The 14728-nt window shown below is 37.4% G+C and overlaps 1 protein-coding gene across 4 annotated transcripts in view; it reads right to left on the reverse strand.

The window, feature by feature from the left end:
* Positions 1 to 14728, reverse strand: part of LOC122442137 (spermatid perinuclear RNA binding protein) — a 140050-nt gene that overhangs the window by 25039 nt on the left and 100283 nt on the right. For all 4 annotated transcript variants that reach the window (XM_043469499.1, XM_043469497.1, XM_043469496.1 and 1 more), the window contains 2 exons: positions 3368 to 3460; positions 2536 to 2735 (listed from right to left, as the gene is read on the reverse strand). In XM_043469499.1, the coding sequence (XP_043325434.1) occupies positions 2536 to 2735; positions 3368 to 3460 (293 nt within the window). The remainder of the gene's footprint in view (positions 1 to 2535; positions 2736 to 3367; positions 3461 to 14728) is intronic.

The raw sequence follows: 14728 nt of genomic DNA on the forward strand, positions 1-14728 counted from the left end.
ATTGCATGGCATCACCAACACGATAAACATGAGTTTGAACAAGCTCTGGGAGTTGATGATAGACAGGTAAGCCTGGTGTGCTGTAGTTCATGGGGTCGCAAAGAAGTCAGGCACAACTGAGCTACTGAACTGAATACATGTTTAATGAATTAACAGATCACTCAAATGTGCTTTCTTCTTCTTTACTTAATTTTGGCTCTGATGGGTCTTTGTTGCTGTGTGGGCTCTTCTCTAGTTGTTGTGAGGAGGAGCGACTCTCTCCCTATGGTGTGTGGCCCTCTCACTGCAGTGCTTTCTCTTGTTGTAGAACATGGGCCCTAGGGGTCGAGGGTTTCAGTAGTTGTGGCTTTCGGGCCCTAGAGCACAGACTCTATAGCTGTGGCACATGGGTTCAACAAGGTTATAGCATCTTCCCAGATCAGGGATCACACCAGTGTCTCCTGCCTTGGCAGGCAGATTCTTTACCACTGAGCCACTAGGAAAGTCCTGGGCTTTCTTCTTAACCTAGCAATTCCATCTCTAGAATGTATCATAAAGGATAATCAGATTAGTTCACAAACATGAAAAGCAATCAACTGGATGCATATAAATCTAAATAGATCAGTTACATTATGGCAGATTGATAATAATAAAATATTATACCATCACTAAAAATTAGAGCAAACTTTGTTGTTACTTAAAAAAAAAACTCATAATAAATTTTTAGATACACAAGAAAGCTTAAATATACATTTTTATATACACAGTATGTTGGTCCCTCCATTCCTTATGTGAAAGCCTTGGAGCCAGATTGTTTCCACAATTCCTAATGATGCAAAGTTTATAAAGCTAAAACAGTACATTTACCAAGTATTTTCCAAATCCTCAGTGGATTCTCAGGTGCCACCCCATGTGTGTGCATCAAACTTAGGGAAATATTTTTCATTTTCAATACTTTTTTGGAATTATAAAAACAAAAAGCTTAGAAAAATACATACCAAAATATTAATGGTTATTATGAGAACAAATAACACCTAAATCTTGTTGTATTGCAAAATCTGCCACTCTACTAACTCCCCCAAATTTGACTAACTGAAACCTGCTATGAGGCCACTAGCTTATATTACAGGTTATTATAAGAAATAACCCACAGACTGTCACTGCATTAGAGATGCCTCTGAAAGACATCACTGCTTCATGATATTGCTTTCTTTTTTATGAAGAACCACCCAAGGGGAATGCCAAGCGACCTTTAGACCAAAACAACTCTGACTCTCATAATCAACTATCATAAACAAAGAACTGATATACATATTTCACAAGCTTTCTGGGTCAGGTGTTAGAGAACTGATATACATATTTCACAAGCTTTCTGGGTCAGGTGTTAGTCAAACTTGTGACTCATTCTCAGCATACTTTACAACTAAACTGTATTTTTAGCCTTTTTCCTAAATTCACTTTTCCCTCATTCTTAGTATTCTTTTTGTCTCATTTTAAACTCAAACTATTTCAACATACTTAAAAAGTACTCCCTTTTAAACAACATACCCTATTGTTCCATAATTTTATTGCTTAGTTGGTATTTTTCTGCATTGCGCTTATTACCACTTAACAAATAACTAACCCATGTGTACATCCACTGTCTTTCTCCCCATCCTATCCTCATTAGAATGCAGGTTCCGGGAGGGTGGAGACTTTGTTCTGGTCACTGCTATATTCTTAGCATCCATGATAACGTTTACATTTACATTAATAAATACCTGCAAACTGGAATGATTATGAAAACAGACCAATTACATTTTATGTCATACTATTACATAACAGAACTTAACTTTTAATTTCAGAAAATTCTGAAATTAAAAGTTATCTTCCATCTATATGATCTTTGACATTTTCATATTTCTCTGCAAGAGGCCAGATGTACCCATGGATAGAGTCTAGTATTTAGCAATTTTCTACAAACTTACATGCATACTGGTTCAATCCTGGATCTTACTCTTTATGGAAATATTTCAAAATACAGAAAAGGCACCAGATGCCAAAAAAAAAGAAATCATTAATTTATGATAGAAAAAAATCTGCAAATAGCAAAATGTCCAATGATGGGAATGTTTAAATAAGTAACAGTATATCTATTATAATCATTATAATCATACAGCCATTAAAATATATTTATGAAGATTTTAGTAACATGGAAGAATACTGATGACATGTGAAATGAAAGAAGATTAAATTACACATACACTGTGAGCTCAACATAAAAAAAAGAAACAAAAATACTGCTGTATATACTATATAAAATATTAATGAACTGCCTCAGAGATAAGCAATTAACATAGATTTTCTTTACTTTTTTCTCTGTTTTGCAAATTTTGTATCATCAATACATATTATTGTATAATCAAAAAAGAATAGTTTTGTGATTCTGAGGTGACAGAAGTCTATATGCTATTGTCATTAAAATCCTGAAAATTCTGTTAATTTACCATAAATAAACAAGCACCTTATTTACAACATAAAATAACAAAGCACTGTTAAATAAAATAAATACTGTACCTTCACTGCTACGTGAAGCTTTGCTGTTTTCTTGGATGGTCCTGAGGCTTCATATGTTGTACCATCCACATCTACAGACATTGTGAAGACTGGGGCATGGACAGGGCCAGACTGAGATAAGAGCTTATACTGAAGCCCAGGCCTGATCTGATTCAACCTCATTAGTGCATTCATAAGGTCTATTGCTTTACTATCCAGAACTGCAAGAGAAAGAGGAATGAGGTCAGAAATTAAACCACTTGCTTTAATCTATGTTTTTGTAGGTTCCTAGAAACTACTATAAACTCAGGTTTTAAAAAAGCAAGAATTTCAAAATACACATATAAGTTCTCTTCATAAATAATTCTAAAATTACTGCTTAAATACCTACGCTAACATCATTGTAAAAGTAACATGCAGTAACATGTTTGTTGTTGTTCAGTTGCTAAGTCAATTCCAACTCTTTGTGACCCCACGGACTGTAGCCCGCCAGGCTCCCCTGTCCATGGGATTTCCCAGGCAAGAATACCGGAGTGGGTTGCCATTCCCTTCTCCAGGGGAATCTCCTCATCCAGGGAGCAAACCAGTGTCTCCTGCAATGGCAGGTGGATTCTTTATCCATCAGGGAAGCCCATGCATTACCATAGCTATTAATTAATTTTAGTTTGCTAATATTAATATATCTTAAGCAAATGGTGCTTGAAAACAGAAGCTATTCATTTTCTTCAAATTTGAATGCAAATCAAATTCTTCACTTTTTAATTTTTATTTTCTTGGGACATAAATCCTTTCTAGTTCACATCTATAAGAATAAAGATTTAAAAAAAAAAAAAAGAATAAAGATTTTACACACTTTTCCTTAAGTTTCGTTTCATCTTCTTATTGGGATCTTTATCATCCCCTAATCCATCTTCAAATGGCCTCTTCAGAGCTGAAGACCCAGCACCTAAAAAAAGTTACAAGAGATTATCAGTTAAAACAATGATTCCACTTACTCTACCAAATGTATTTAGTATGTTCAGGAAGGAAAAATCTTAGGAATCACACAAGGACCATAAGACCCTTTCACTGATCAATTAAAAATGTAGGGACTTCCCTAGTGGTCTAGTGATTAAGACTGCGCTTCCAATGCAGGGGACGAGGGTTCAACCCCTGATTGGGAAACAAAGATACCACATGCCACATGGTGTGGCCAAAACATAAAAAAAATTTTTAATTTTAAAACATATATGTGTTCAGTACAGTTCAGTCGTGTCCAACTCTTTGCAACCTCACGAACTGTAGCATGCCAGGCTTCCCTGTTGATCACCAACTCTCGGAGCTTGTTCAAACTCCTGTCCATTGAGTGGGTGATGCCATCCAACCATCTCATCCTCTGTCGTTCCCTTCTCCTACTGCCTTCAACCGTTCCCAGCATCAGGGTCTTTTCCAATGAGTCGGTTCTTCGCATCATGTGGCCAAAGCACTGGAGCTGCAGCTTTAGCATCAGTCCCTCCAATGAATATTCAGGACTGATTTCCTTTAGGATGGACTGGTTGGATATCCGTGCAGTCCAAGGGACTCTCAAGAGTCTTCTCCAACACCACAGTTCAAAAGCATCAATTCTCTGGTGCTCAGCTTTCTTTATGGTCCAAGTCTCACATCCATACATGACTACTGGGAAAAAGCATAGCTTTGACTAGACAGACCTTTGTTGGCAAAGTGATATTTCTGCCTTTTAACATGCTGTCTAGGTTGGTCACAGCTTTTCTTCCAAGGAGCAAGAGTCTTTTAATTCCATGGCTGCAGTCACCATCTGCAGTAATTTCATAATCTTGTAATAGCAAAAACTTTTAAATGAATCTCCATGAAACAATATTAACCCTTCTTATATTTATTTTTCCATTTATTCACATACACTCATACAAATTATGCATATATTCACAACTATATACACATAAACAGAAAAAAGTTTGGAAAGATATATATCAAAATGTTAAAAGTAGTTATCTCTGGTAGTAAGATTTATTTTCACTTACGTCTTTTCAAATATTTCTCTAAGTTAACATTTATTCTATAAATTTTTAAAGTCAACATGTTAAATCTCATGCTTTTGGAAATCTGATTATTTCTCATACTACAAAATAATTCTTCTGCCTGCCCGTTCAAATTCCTATTCAAGATTTTATTTACAGTTCATCTCCATTAAGTTTTCTTCAGCTTCTCTCTCATCTCAACTTTTAAAAGAGTTTCTATGGTAGCAGAAATATAAAGTGCCATGTGGAGTCTTGTGTCATTGTCTATTTCATACATAGACACCTTGTGTTTCCTTAGTGCTCTAGGAAGGTCAAAGATATTTTCTCCTTATCTGTATCTTACAAACTATCTAACATAAGACTTAGAAACAACATAATGGTTATGGAACAAAAACTGAAAACTAATATCAATTTCTGAGATAAAGCAACTAGTTAGTAACACTGGCAGACATAAAGCAGGAGCTTTATTGTCCAAAACAAAACCAATCAGAGAAAAGCTTATCAACCTGTCCAAGTACCTGAAAAGACCTGTATTTTCACCTTAAAAGCTGGTTGTTGAGGGTCCTAAAGAAAAGTTACACTCAAAAGATTCATGCAAAAAAAAAAAAAAATTCATGCCATAATGTTTCCAGATACTTCTTAGAGATAACTACATATTTCTCTGATCATCAAGATTTATAATCCCTTCGGGTAAACACTGACTTCAGCATTTGCTTGAGTCAATACTTACCACTCAGGTCAATCAATCTTGATGTTCTCTCTTCAACAGAAGGCAATATCTACTTATATCTGCTTAGTATTGTATTTCATCTGCATTACATAAAACTGTGCATACGCCAGTCTCCCAGAATGCAGTCTTCAAGAGACAGAGTTAAGGAACAACGTCTATTCAATCACTCTCCCACTCATTAAGTTGCATTAAAAGCTGCTCTCTGATTGCCTGGAATTCACTAGCTGGCTTAAACATACAGATCTGTTCTCTAAAATCTCCAGCTACATGAACAGTTGCATGGATTAAACTTCATTCTACCATCCCTGCTACTAGACAAGGGCTGTAAAATCTGGAGCTAATCATAATAGTAATGGGGGTGGGGAGCATGCCTTACAAAAAAACAAGCTGTTCTCAATACATACAGTACCTAGAAACAAGAAGTGGTCATTTGAGAGGCAACAGTTTTTAAAACAGGTGAGAGCTTACCATATGCCTAGCACTGTTCTTAATACCTTGTATGAATTAATTTATTTAATTCTCACAAGCATCCTATGAAGTCTGTACTTCATCATTCTCATTACAATTTCATTCATGTATTTATCCAGCAACAAATATTAATAGAACATTTCTATGTTCAGGACAGTTTTAGATGCTGGACATTGAGAACAAAACAACTTCCCTGTTTTTAGAGAGCGTGTGTGCACCTGGTGGTAGAGACTAAGCCCAACATGTCATATAGTTCCAGGCACAATGAAGAAAAGTAAGAGACTTAAGGGAGAGGAAGCATTGCTATTTTTTAACATGCGGTGCCCATCAGAAAGGTATCACTTAATAGATAAGGTAATTAATTGACAAAGACTTGAAGAAAAGAAAATTCAGCTATTTGGGGAAAGAGCCCCAGGAAGAGAAAACTCAGCTACAAAGGTCTTCCATCAGGAACATACTAAGAAACAGCATAAAGGCCTGAGTGGTGGAGTGGCATGAACAACAACGGGACAAGAGAAGACGATGAGCAGGAGCAGTTCTCAACTTTAACTGCCACTTATGCACTAGAGGAACTTCTGGAAAATACAAAAGTTCCACTTCTAGTATAAGAAAGTAAGTCAATGGAAACAGACTTCCTGACGAGAGTAATTACAAAAGCTGGACCAAATGCAGAATAAATATCTGCTCCTGTGCAATAATGAACTATGGAGTCAAGGTCCAGGAGATGAAGGAAACCTTGCACTGGGGGCCACATTTCCCTTGGAGGTATCCTCCACCCCCAGAAGAAGTCAATAAGGACTGAACAGAGCACTTCTTAAAAAATTTTTTTATTATGGAAAATTTCCAACACACACAAAAGTGTAAAGAGTAATATAATAAATTCCCATGAATCCATCAATTAGCTTCAAGAATTACCAACATGAGGCCGATCTCATCTCATCTGTATCATTCTCTTGTCCTCTCTCCATTTTTGTTAAACAATAGATTCTTGTTGGTTATTTATTTTAAATATAGCCATGTGTACATGTCAATTCCGAACTCTGTAACAATCCCTCCCCATCAGGTAATGGTAAGTTCTGAACAGAGTACTTTTAATAGGCACCCAGGTCTCAGGGATCAAAAACTGAACTTTAAGGACCTCCAAAAGTGTAAGGCCTGGTGAATTTCCCACAATGTGGAGTGGCCCTCTCCAGTGCCATATGTGGGAAGTAAATGAAGTGGAAATAGTCTGGATTTCACAAGGACTGAGGCCCAGCTTCAAATCACCTAAACACCCAATTCCATTAGGATGATCAAGATTGCCAATTCCACTAGCCCAGAAAGAAATACAAATCCTCCCTGAAGGACAGCATAATTACTCTAGTCTTTAAATTCTAAAAGTTTTTCAATTTACATCTCCAGTACTCAAAACAAAAACACATGAAAAGACAAGATATTCTGAACAAAATTCATGAGAATCAGCAGAAAATAGAAACAGATCCCCAAAAGACACTGGTGATGAAGCATTCTTTCAGAAACAAACTGTATTAAAAAGAACGATCAGACTTCTCAAAAAGAAAAGACATCAAGAAGAATTTCTGCCACAATATCTAAAGCTAGAAGAGCCAAGATTCTAGAAATTAAAAACTGAAAGACCTACAAAAGGAAACAGACAATCCATATTGAGGGAAACTGACATACCTATCTCAATAATTAAGAGAATAAAGTTTTAAAAAATTATACTACAGATGTATAAGATTCAAACAACATAATGATCAAGTGTGACCTGACATGTAAAGAATATTCTGACTCTACCAACTGCAGACCATACACACTTTTTCAAAGTATGAATCATTTATAAAAACCAACCATGTGCTGAGCTATAAACTAACTTTCAAGAAATACCAAGTCCAGTTCAGTGGCTCAGTCATAACCGACTCTTTGCAACCCCACGGACTGCACAACACCAGGCTTCCCTGTCCATCATCAACTCCCAAAGCTTGTTCAAACTCATGTCCATGGAGTCGGTGATGCCATCCAACCATCTCATCCTCTGTCATCCCCTACTCCTCTTGTCTTCAATTGTTCCCAGCATCAGGGTCTTTTCCAGTGAGTCAGTTCTTCACATCAGGTGGCCAAAGTATTGGAATTTCAGCTTCAGCATCAGTCCTTCCAATGAAGGACTCTCAAGAGTCTTCTCCAACATCATAGTTTGAAAGCATCAATTCTTCGGCACTCAGCTTTCTTTATAGTCCAACTCTCTCAACCATACATGACTACTGGAAAAACCATAGCTTTGACTAGACAGACCTTTGTTGGTAAAGTAATGTCTCTGTTTTTTATTATATTGTTTAGGTTGGTCAACAGCTTTTTTCCAAGGAGCAAGCGTCTTTTAATTTCATAGCTGGACTCAACACGTGCATCGACTTTGGAGCCAAAAAAAATAAAGTCTGTCACTGTTTCCATTGTTTTCCCATCTATTTACCATGACATGATGGGACCGGATGCCATGAACTTCGCTTTTTGAATGCTTCATTTTAAGCCAGCTTTTTCACTCTCCTCTTTCACTTTCATCATGAGACGCTTCAGTTCCTCTTCGATTTCTGCCATAAGAGTGGTGTCATCTGCATATCTGAAGTTATTGATACTTCCCCCAGCAACCTTGATTCCAACTTGTGCTTCATCCAGCCTGCCATTTCACATGATGTACTCTGCATAGAAGTTAAATAAGCAGGGTGACAATACACAGCCTTGACATACTCCTTTCCCAGTTTGGAACCAGTCCATTGTTCCATGCCCAGTTCTAACTGTTGCTTCTGGACCTGCATACAGATTTCTCAGGAGGCAGACAAGGTGGTCTGGTATTCCCATCTCTTGAAGAATTTTCCACAGTTTGTTGTGATCCACACACTCAAAGGCTCTGGCATAATCAATAAAGTAGATGTTTTTCTGAAACTCTTATTTTTCTATGATCCAAAGGATGTTGGCAATTTGATCTCTGGTTCCTCTGCCTTTTCTAAATACAGCTTGAACATCTGGAAGTTCACAGTTCACATACTGTTGAACCCTGGCTTGGAGAATTTTGAGCATTACTTTGCTAGTATGTGAAATTAGTGTAACTGTGCAGTAGTTTGAACATTCTTTGGGACTGGAAGAAAAACTGACCTTTTCCAGTCCTGTGGCCAACTGCTGAGATTTCCAGATTTGCTGGCATATTGAGTACAGCACTTTCACAGCATCAACTTTTAGGATGTGAAATAGCTCAACTGGAATTCCATCACCTCCACTAGCTTTGTTTGTAATGATGTGTCCTACGACCCACTTGACTTCACACTCCAAGATGTCTGGTTCCAGGTGAGTGATGACACCATTGTAGTTATCTGGGTCATGAAGATCTTTTTGGTATAGTTCTTCTGTGTATTCTTGCCACCTCTTCTTAATATCTTTTGCTCTGTTAGGTCCGTACCATTCCTGTCCTTTATTGTGCCCATCTTTGCATGAAGTGTTCCCTTGGTATCTCTAATTTTCTTCAAGAGATCTCTAGTCTTTCCCATTTTATTGTTTTCCTCTATTTCTTTGCATTGGTCGCTGAGGAAGGCTTTCTTATCTCTCCTTGCTATTCTTTGGTACTCTGTATTCAGATGGGTATATCTTTCCTTTTCTCCTTTGCCTTTTGCTTCTCTTCTATCCACTCTTTGTAAGGCTATTTGTAAGGTCTCTTCAGAAAACCATTTTACCTTTTTGCATTTCTTTTCTTTGGGGATGGTCTTGATAACTGCCTCCTATACAATGTCACAAACCTCTGTCCATAGTTCTTCAGGCACTCTATCAGATCTAATCCCTTGAATTTATTTGTCACTTCCACTGTATAGTTGTAAGGGATTTGATTTAGGTCATACCTGAATGGTCTAGTGGTTTTCCCTACTTTCTTCAATTTAAGTCTGAATTTGGCAATAAGGAGTTCATGATCTGAGCCACAGTCAGCTCCCGGTCTTATTTTTGCTGACTATATAGAGTTTCATCATCTTCTGCTACAAAGAATATAATCAATCTGATTTTGATGCTGACCATCGGGTGATGTCCATGTGTAGAGTCGTCTCTTTTGTCATTGGAAGAGGGTGTTTGTTATGACCAGTGTGTTCTCTTGGCAAAACTCTTAGCCTTTGCCCTGCTTCATTTTGTACTCCAAGGCCAAACTTGATGGGGCGTGGGGAGCAGGGGAATCACACAAAGCATGTTCTCAGATCACAGTAGAATAAGTGAGCTCAAAAATAGAGATTAACTAGAAAAATCTTCATTTGTCTGAAAATTAAGCAATGACATTTAAATGGCTTATGTGTCAAAAAAAAATTGGTAACAAGGGAAAATTAAAAGACTTTAACTGATAATGAAAATACTAATGTAAAAAGAGTATAAATCACATAAATCTGGGCATAAAGGAAAACAGTCTTAATAGTGTATATGATAATATAAGAGGCTAAACACTAATAATGTATTCACCTCGAAATTTTTCTTTTTTTTTTTTTTTTTTTTTTTTTTTTAGTTTTTTCAAAATTTTTCTTAAAAGAACAGCAAATTAAACCCAAAGGACGTAGTGAGGAAGAACAAAGGATAAGAACAGAAGGCAATGAAATAAAATACAAGCATATGCCAGGAGATGATCAACAAACTCAAAAGCTGATTTCTTTTTAAAGACTAATAAAACTGATAAATCTGTAGTGAGAGTGATCAGAAAAAAAGAAGGTACAAAAATGTATAAAAGAGGACATCAATATTGCAGACACTAAGAAGAGGATCTTATAAACTACTTTATATTTAAATTTAGATGAACAAATTCCTAGAAAAACACAATTTACCAAAACTCTCATAAGAAGATAGTTTGATACACATTAAGGAAATTAGATCCATAAGTTAAAACCTCTTCACAAAGAAAACCTCACACCCAAATGGTTTCACTGGTAGATTATTCCAAACATTTAAGGAAGAAATAACATCAATATTACACAATCTCTTCCAAGGAACAGAAATAGAAGGATGGGTCCTTCTCAACTCATTTTAAGAGGCCCGCAAAACCTTAGAGCCAAAACTGGACAAAACATTACAACAAAGGAAAACTGCTGATTAATCTAACACACAAAAATCTGTGTTTCTATGATCTGCTCACAAAAAGCCCCACAAGGTTGTTCACAGCATCTTTATTTGTAATTGTCAAAAACTACTAGAGACAAACAAAATGTCCTACAATAGGTGCATGACTTAACCAAACTGGTTCATCTGTGGCACCGAATCCTACTTAACAGTAAAAAGGAATAAACTATTGACATGTGCCAACAACTTGGAGGGGTCACAAAAGTATCATACTAAGTAGGGGGATGAGGATCTCAAAAAATCACATAATGATAACTTCATTGATATAAAATTCTTGAAGTAACAAAATTACAGAGATGGAGAAAAATCAGTAGTTTTCAAGGTTTGAGGGCTTCCCTGGTAGCTCAGCTGGTAAAGAATCTGCCTGCAATGCAGGAGACCTAGGTTCAATCCCTGGGTTGGGAAGATCCCCTTGAGAAAAGGATGGTTACCCACTCCTACTTGCAAAGAGTCGGACACGACTGAGCGACTTTCACTCCAAGGCTTGAGGATGGCTGAAGGAAGAGGAGTGGTATTGCTCTAAACTGGCCACATACACAAGTTCTCTGTGGTGATGAAATCATCTGTGTCTTGATTGTCACGGGGGTTACACAAATCTACCATGTGATAAAGTGGCATAAAACCTATACCCACATTGTATAAATGTCAATTTCTTGGTTTCCATATTCTCCTACAGTTACATAAGATGTAACCATGGGGAAAAACCAGGTGAAGGTTCCATGGGACACCTCTGTACAATCTTAGCAATTTCCTATGAATCTGTAATTATAGATAATAAGGGGATCAACAAAAAGAAACCTGCTGCTTTATTGAGAACAGATAAGATGGGCAAGGAAGACTAGGCACAGTAGACAGACAATAACAAAGGTAAGAGATGACCAGGGCAACTTAGGCCAGGATGGCAGCAGTGAAGAAGTTAAAGAGCTGAATACTAGACACACTTTGAAAGTAAAACAGCCAGTTTTGCTGATGATGTGCATGTGGGTGAAAGAAAGAGAAGACTCAAGGGTGAAGGTTTTTGGCCTGAGCACAGAGATGGGTAGTTTCCAACGTCTGGGATGGTGATAACTATGGGAAGCACAGGTGAGAAGGAGAGTAAGGACAGGACATCTGAAGTGTGAGGTGTCTGTGAGATATCCATGTGGAAACACTGATAGGCATTTAGATAGGGAGGGCTGAGGTCAAGGGCTGGGAGTCTATAGAGTATAAATGTAAACTTAGGAATCTGCAGTGAATAGAAGGTATTTCAAGACAAGAAACTAGATGACGTCTCTGAAAGAGTCTAAACAACCAGTCCAGCCTAAAGGATATCAGTCCTGGGTGTTCACTGGAAGGAATGATGCTGAGGCTGAAACTCCAATACTTTGGCCACCTCATGCAAAGAGCTGACTCATTGGAAAAGACCCTGATGCTGGGAGGGATTGGGGGCAGGAGGAGAAGGGGACGACAGAGGATGAGATGGCTGGATGGCATCACCGACTCGATGGACATGAGTTTGAGTAAACTCTGGGAGTTGGTGATGGACAGGGAGGCCTGGCGTGCTGCAATTCATGGGGTCGCAAAGAGTCGGACACGACTGAGCAACTGAACTGAACTGAAACAGGTGTAAATAAAGAAAAATGGTCTAAGGTCTGCACCCAGGACACTTTAACATTCGAAATCAGAAAGATAAGAAAAAACAAAGACAGCTGAGGAAAAGTACAGTGGTATAAAGATCCATGACAAAGTAATGACCTGGAAGTCAAATGAAAAGTAGTATTTCATGTCAGAAAAACTGTCTGACAATAGCAAATGTTGTTGAGGATATATAAAACAACAGGAACTCTCATACACTTCTGGTAGGAATATAAATTGCTATGTGTACCACTTCCTAGATCATATACTGGTCCACGGTAACTCCTGCATCTATACTCCAGAAGGCATATATAAGTAAGCTGCCAGCAACAATGTGGGTGGCTGCCAAAAAATAAAAAGAAGCCTAATGTCCTTCCAAAGTACAATGGCTAAGCTACAGCATATTCATAATGGACACTATATAAGTATAAAATGAACTCTGACTATATGCAGTAACATGAAAGTATCCCAAACAACACTGGACAGAAAGACACCAGTCACGGAAGATTAAATTCAGTAGGATTTTATTTCTATAAAGTTCTAGGCAATAACAAATTAAATTAAGAAAGCATACAAAGGTGGAAAAGCTTTAAAGAAAATCAAGAATATTATCAAAAATCAGTAGTTCAAGGAGCAGGGAAGTGATGTGTTAGGATAAATAAATGTTTCTGAGAAGCCGACAATGTTCTGTTTCTTAACTAGGATGGTGATTATATGGAATTTTTAAATAATTACTTTTTTAATGACACGACTGAGCGACTGAACTGATCTTATATTTTTCTATATATAACTAATTATAGCAGAGAAAGTGTTCACCTGTGTCCAGTGTTGCTGAAAAGGTCACAGGAGAGACTTACGTAGAGAGATGAGGAAGAAAGTCTGGTTAGAATAAGCTTTAAAGAAAGTGAGGAAAAGGAAAAAGAAACAACAGGCCACTCTTTCCGAAAGTACTCCTATAAAAGGAAGAAGCTTCTTCCTGTTGGAGAAAGTTGCAGAATCAAGGGGGAGTTTAGCTTTGTTTTTCAAATGAGAGACATTACAGCAGGTTTTTATGCGGATGACAATGGTCCAGCAGAAAAGGAGGAATTGATGCTGATGAGAAAAGAAAGAATTGCTAGAATGATGTGCATCTATAGGCAAAAGGGGATGTCATATAGTGAATAAGTAGAAAGGCTGGGCTTTACCCAGTCAAGGAAAGGAAAGTTAAGTGCAAGGCGACTTCAAGCAAACAAGGTCATCAGTTGAGACAGAGGGCTGGGGAGAAAAGTGTAAAGCAACAGATGTGCAACAGTTGTCTTGGAAAACTGGAGAACTCTAGAACTTGCAGGAGAATTGCCAGCCAACACAAATAGTCTACTTAAGGTTAATGTCTGAAACTCAAAGGGAAAAGAGTTAAGATGACCAGGTATTTTTTCTTCAATGACGTCTAACAACCTGGTGTAGGCAGAGTTGGATTTCAACCAGAGTTGCTGGGAAGAGAGGATCAACAAAGAAGGTATATGCTAGGGAGTGATCATAATGACAGACCATGTGACTATAAGCAGAGACGTGACAGAAGTGAGAACATGAGGAAGGTGAAGCACTATGAGAAGTTAACAGGATCAATGATGAGTATCAAGAATCAGAGCAGAAGTACTAGACATTATGACAACTAGAGGCAGTTACAAAGTGGAATTTTTGAGAATGAATTAGGAAGAGGGCACAAGTATACATACTGAGACGAAGTAGAAAATATTTGTGAGAGAGGATGTCAAGGAATTAAAAAGTCAGAATTCTAAAGAAAAAAAATCACCTAAATGCATATTGAAATCACCAAGAATTCTAAGAATAAAGTTTAAAAGCCAATGTCAGGGAGCCAGGTGCTAAAAACATGAAAGCATGAAGAACAATGCAGCTCAAGTCTGAAGGCAACAGCCTTGACTCCCTCACCTTACAGCCAAGCCATGCAGCTAGTAACTGATAGGACTCAAATGGAAACACCAACTGTCTGGTTCTATTTTAAGCTATAAATTGACAGACCAGCAGTTCCCATACTCTTGAGAACTTTAAAGTTAAAAGAAGTCTAAGTCACATAACAATAGATAAAATTTTACTATCCAATAAAAGACAAAACACAAAACCAGAACGACTACGAATTCAGTGACTAAAATAAAATTTTTCATTATTAACTCTAAGAATCTACAAAATATATGAAATTTCTATTCAGTCATTCAATCCAGAGACATGGTTATATGAATCTCTTTCAAAAATGCTGCTGAGG

This window comes from Cervus canadensis, chromosome 5 (assembly GCF_019320065.1).
Source record: "Cervus canadensis isolate Bull #8, Minnesota chromosome 5, ASM1932006v1, whole genome shotgun sequence".
Classification (NCBI taxonomy): domain Eukaryota; kingdom Metazoa; phylum Chordata; class Mammalia; order Artiodactyla; family Cervidae; genus Cervus; species Cervus canadensis.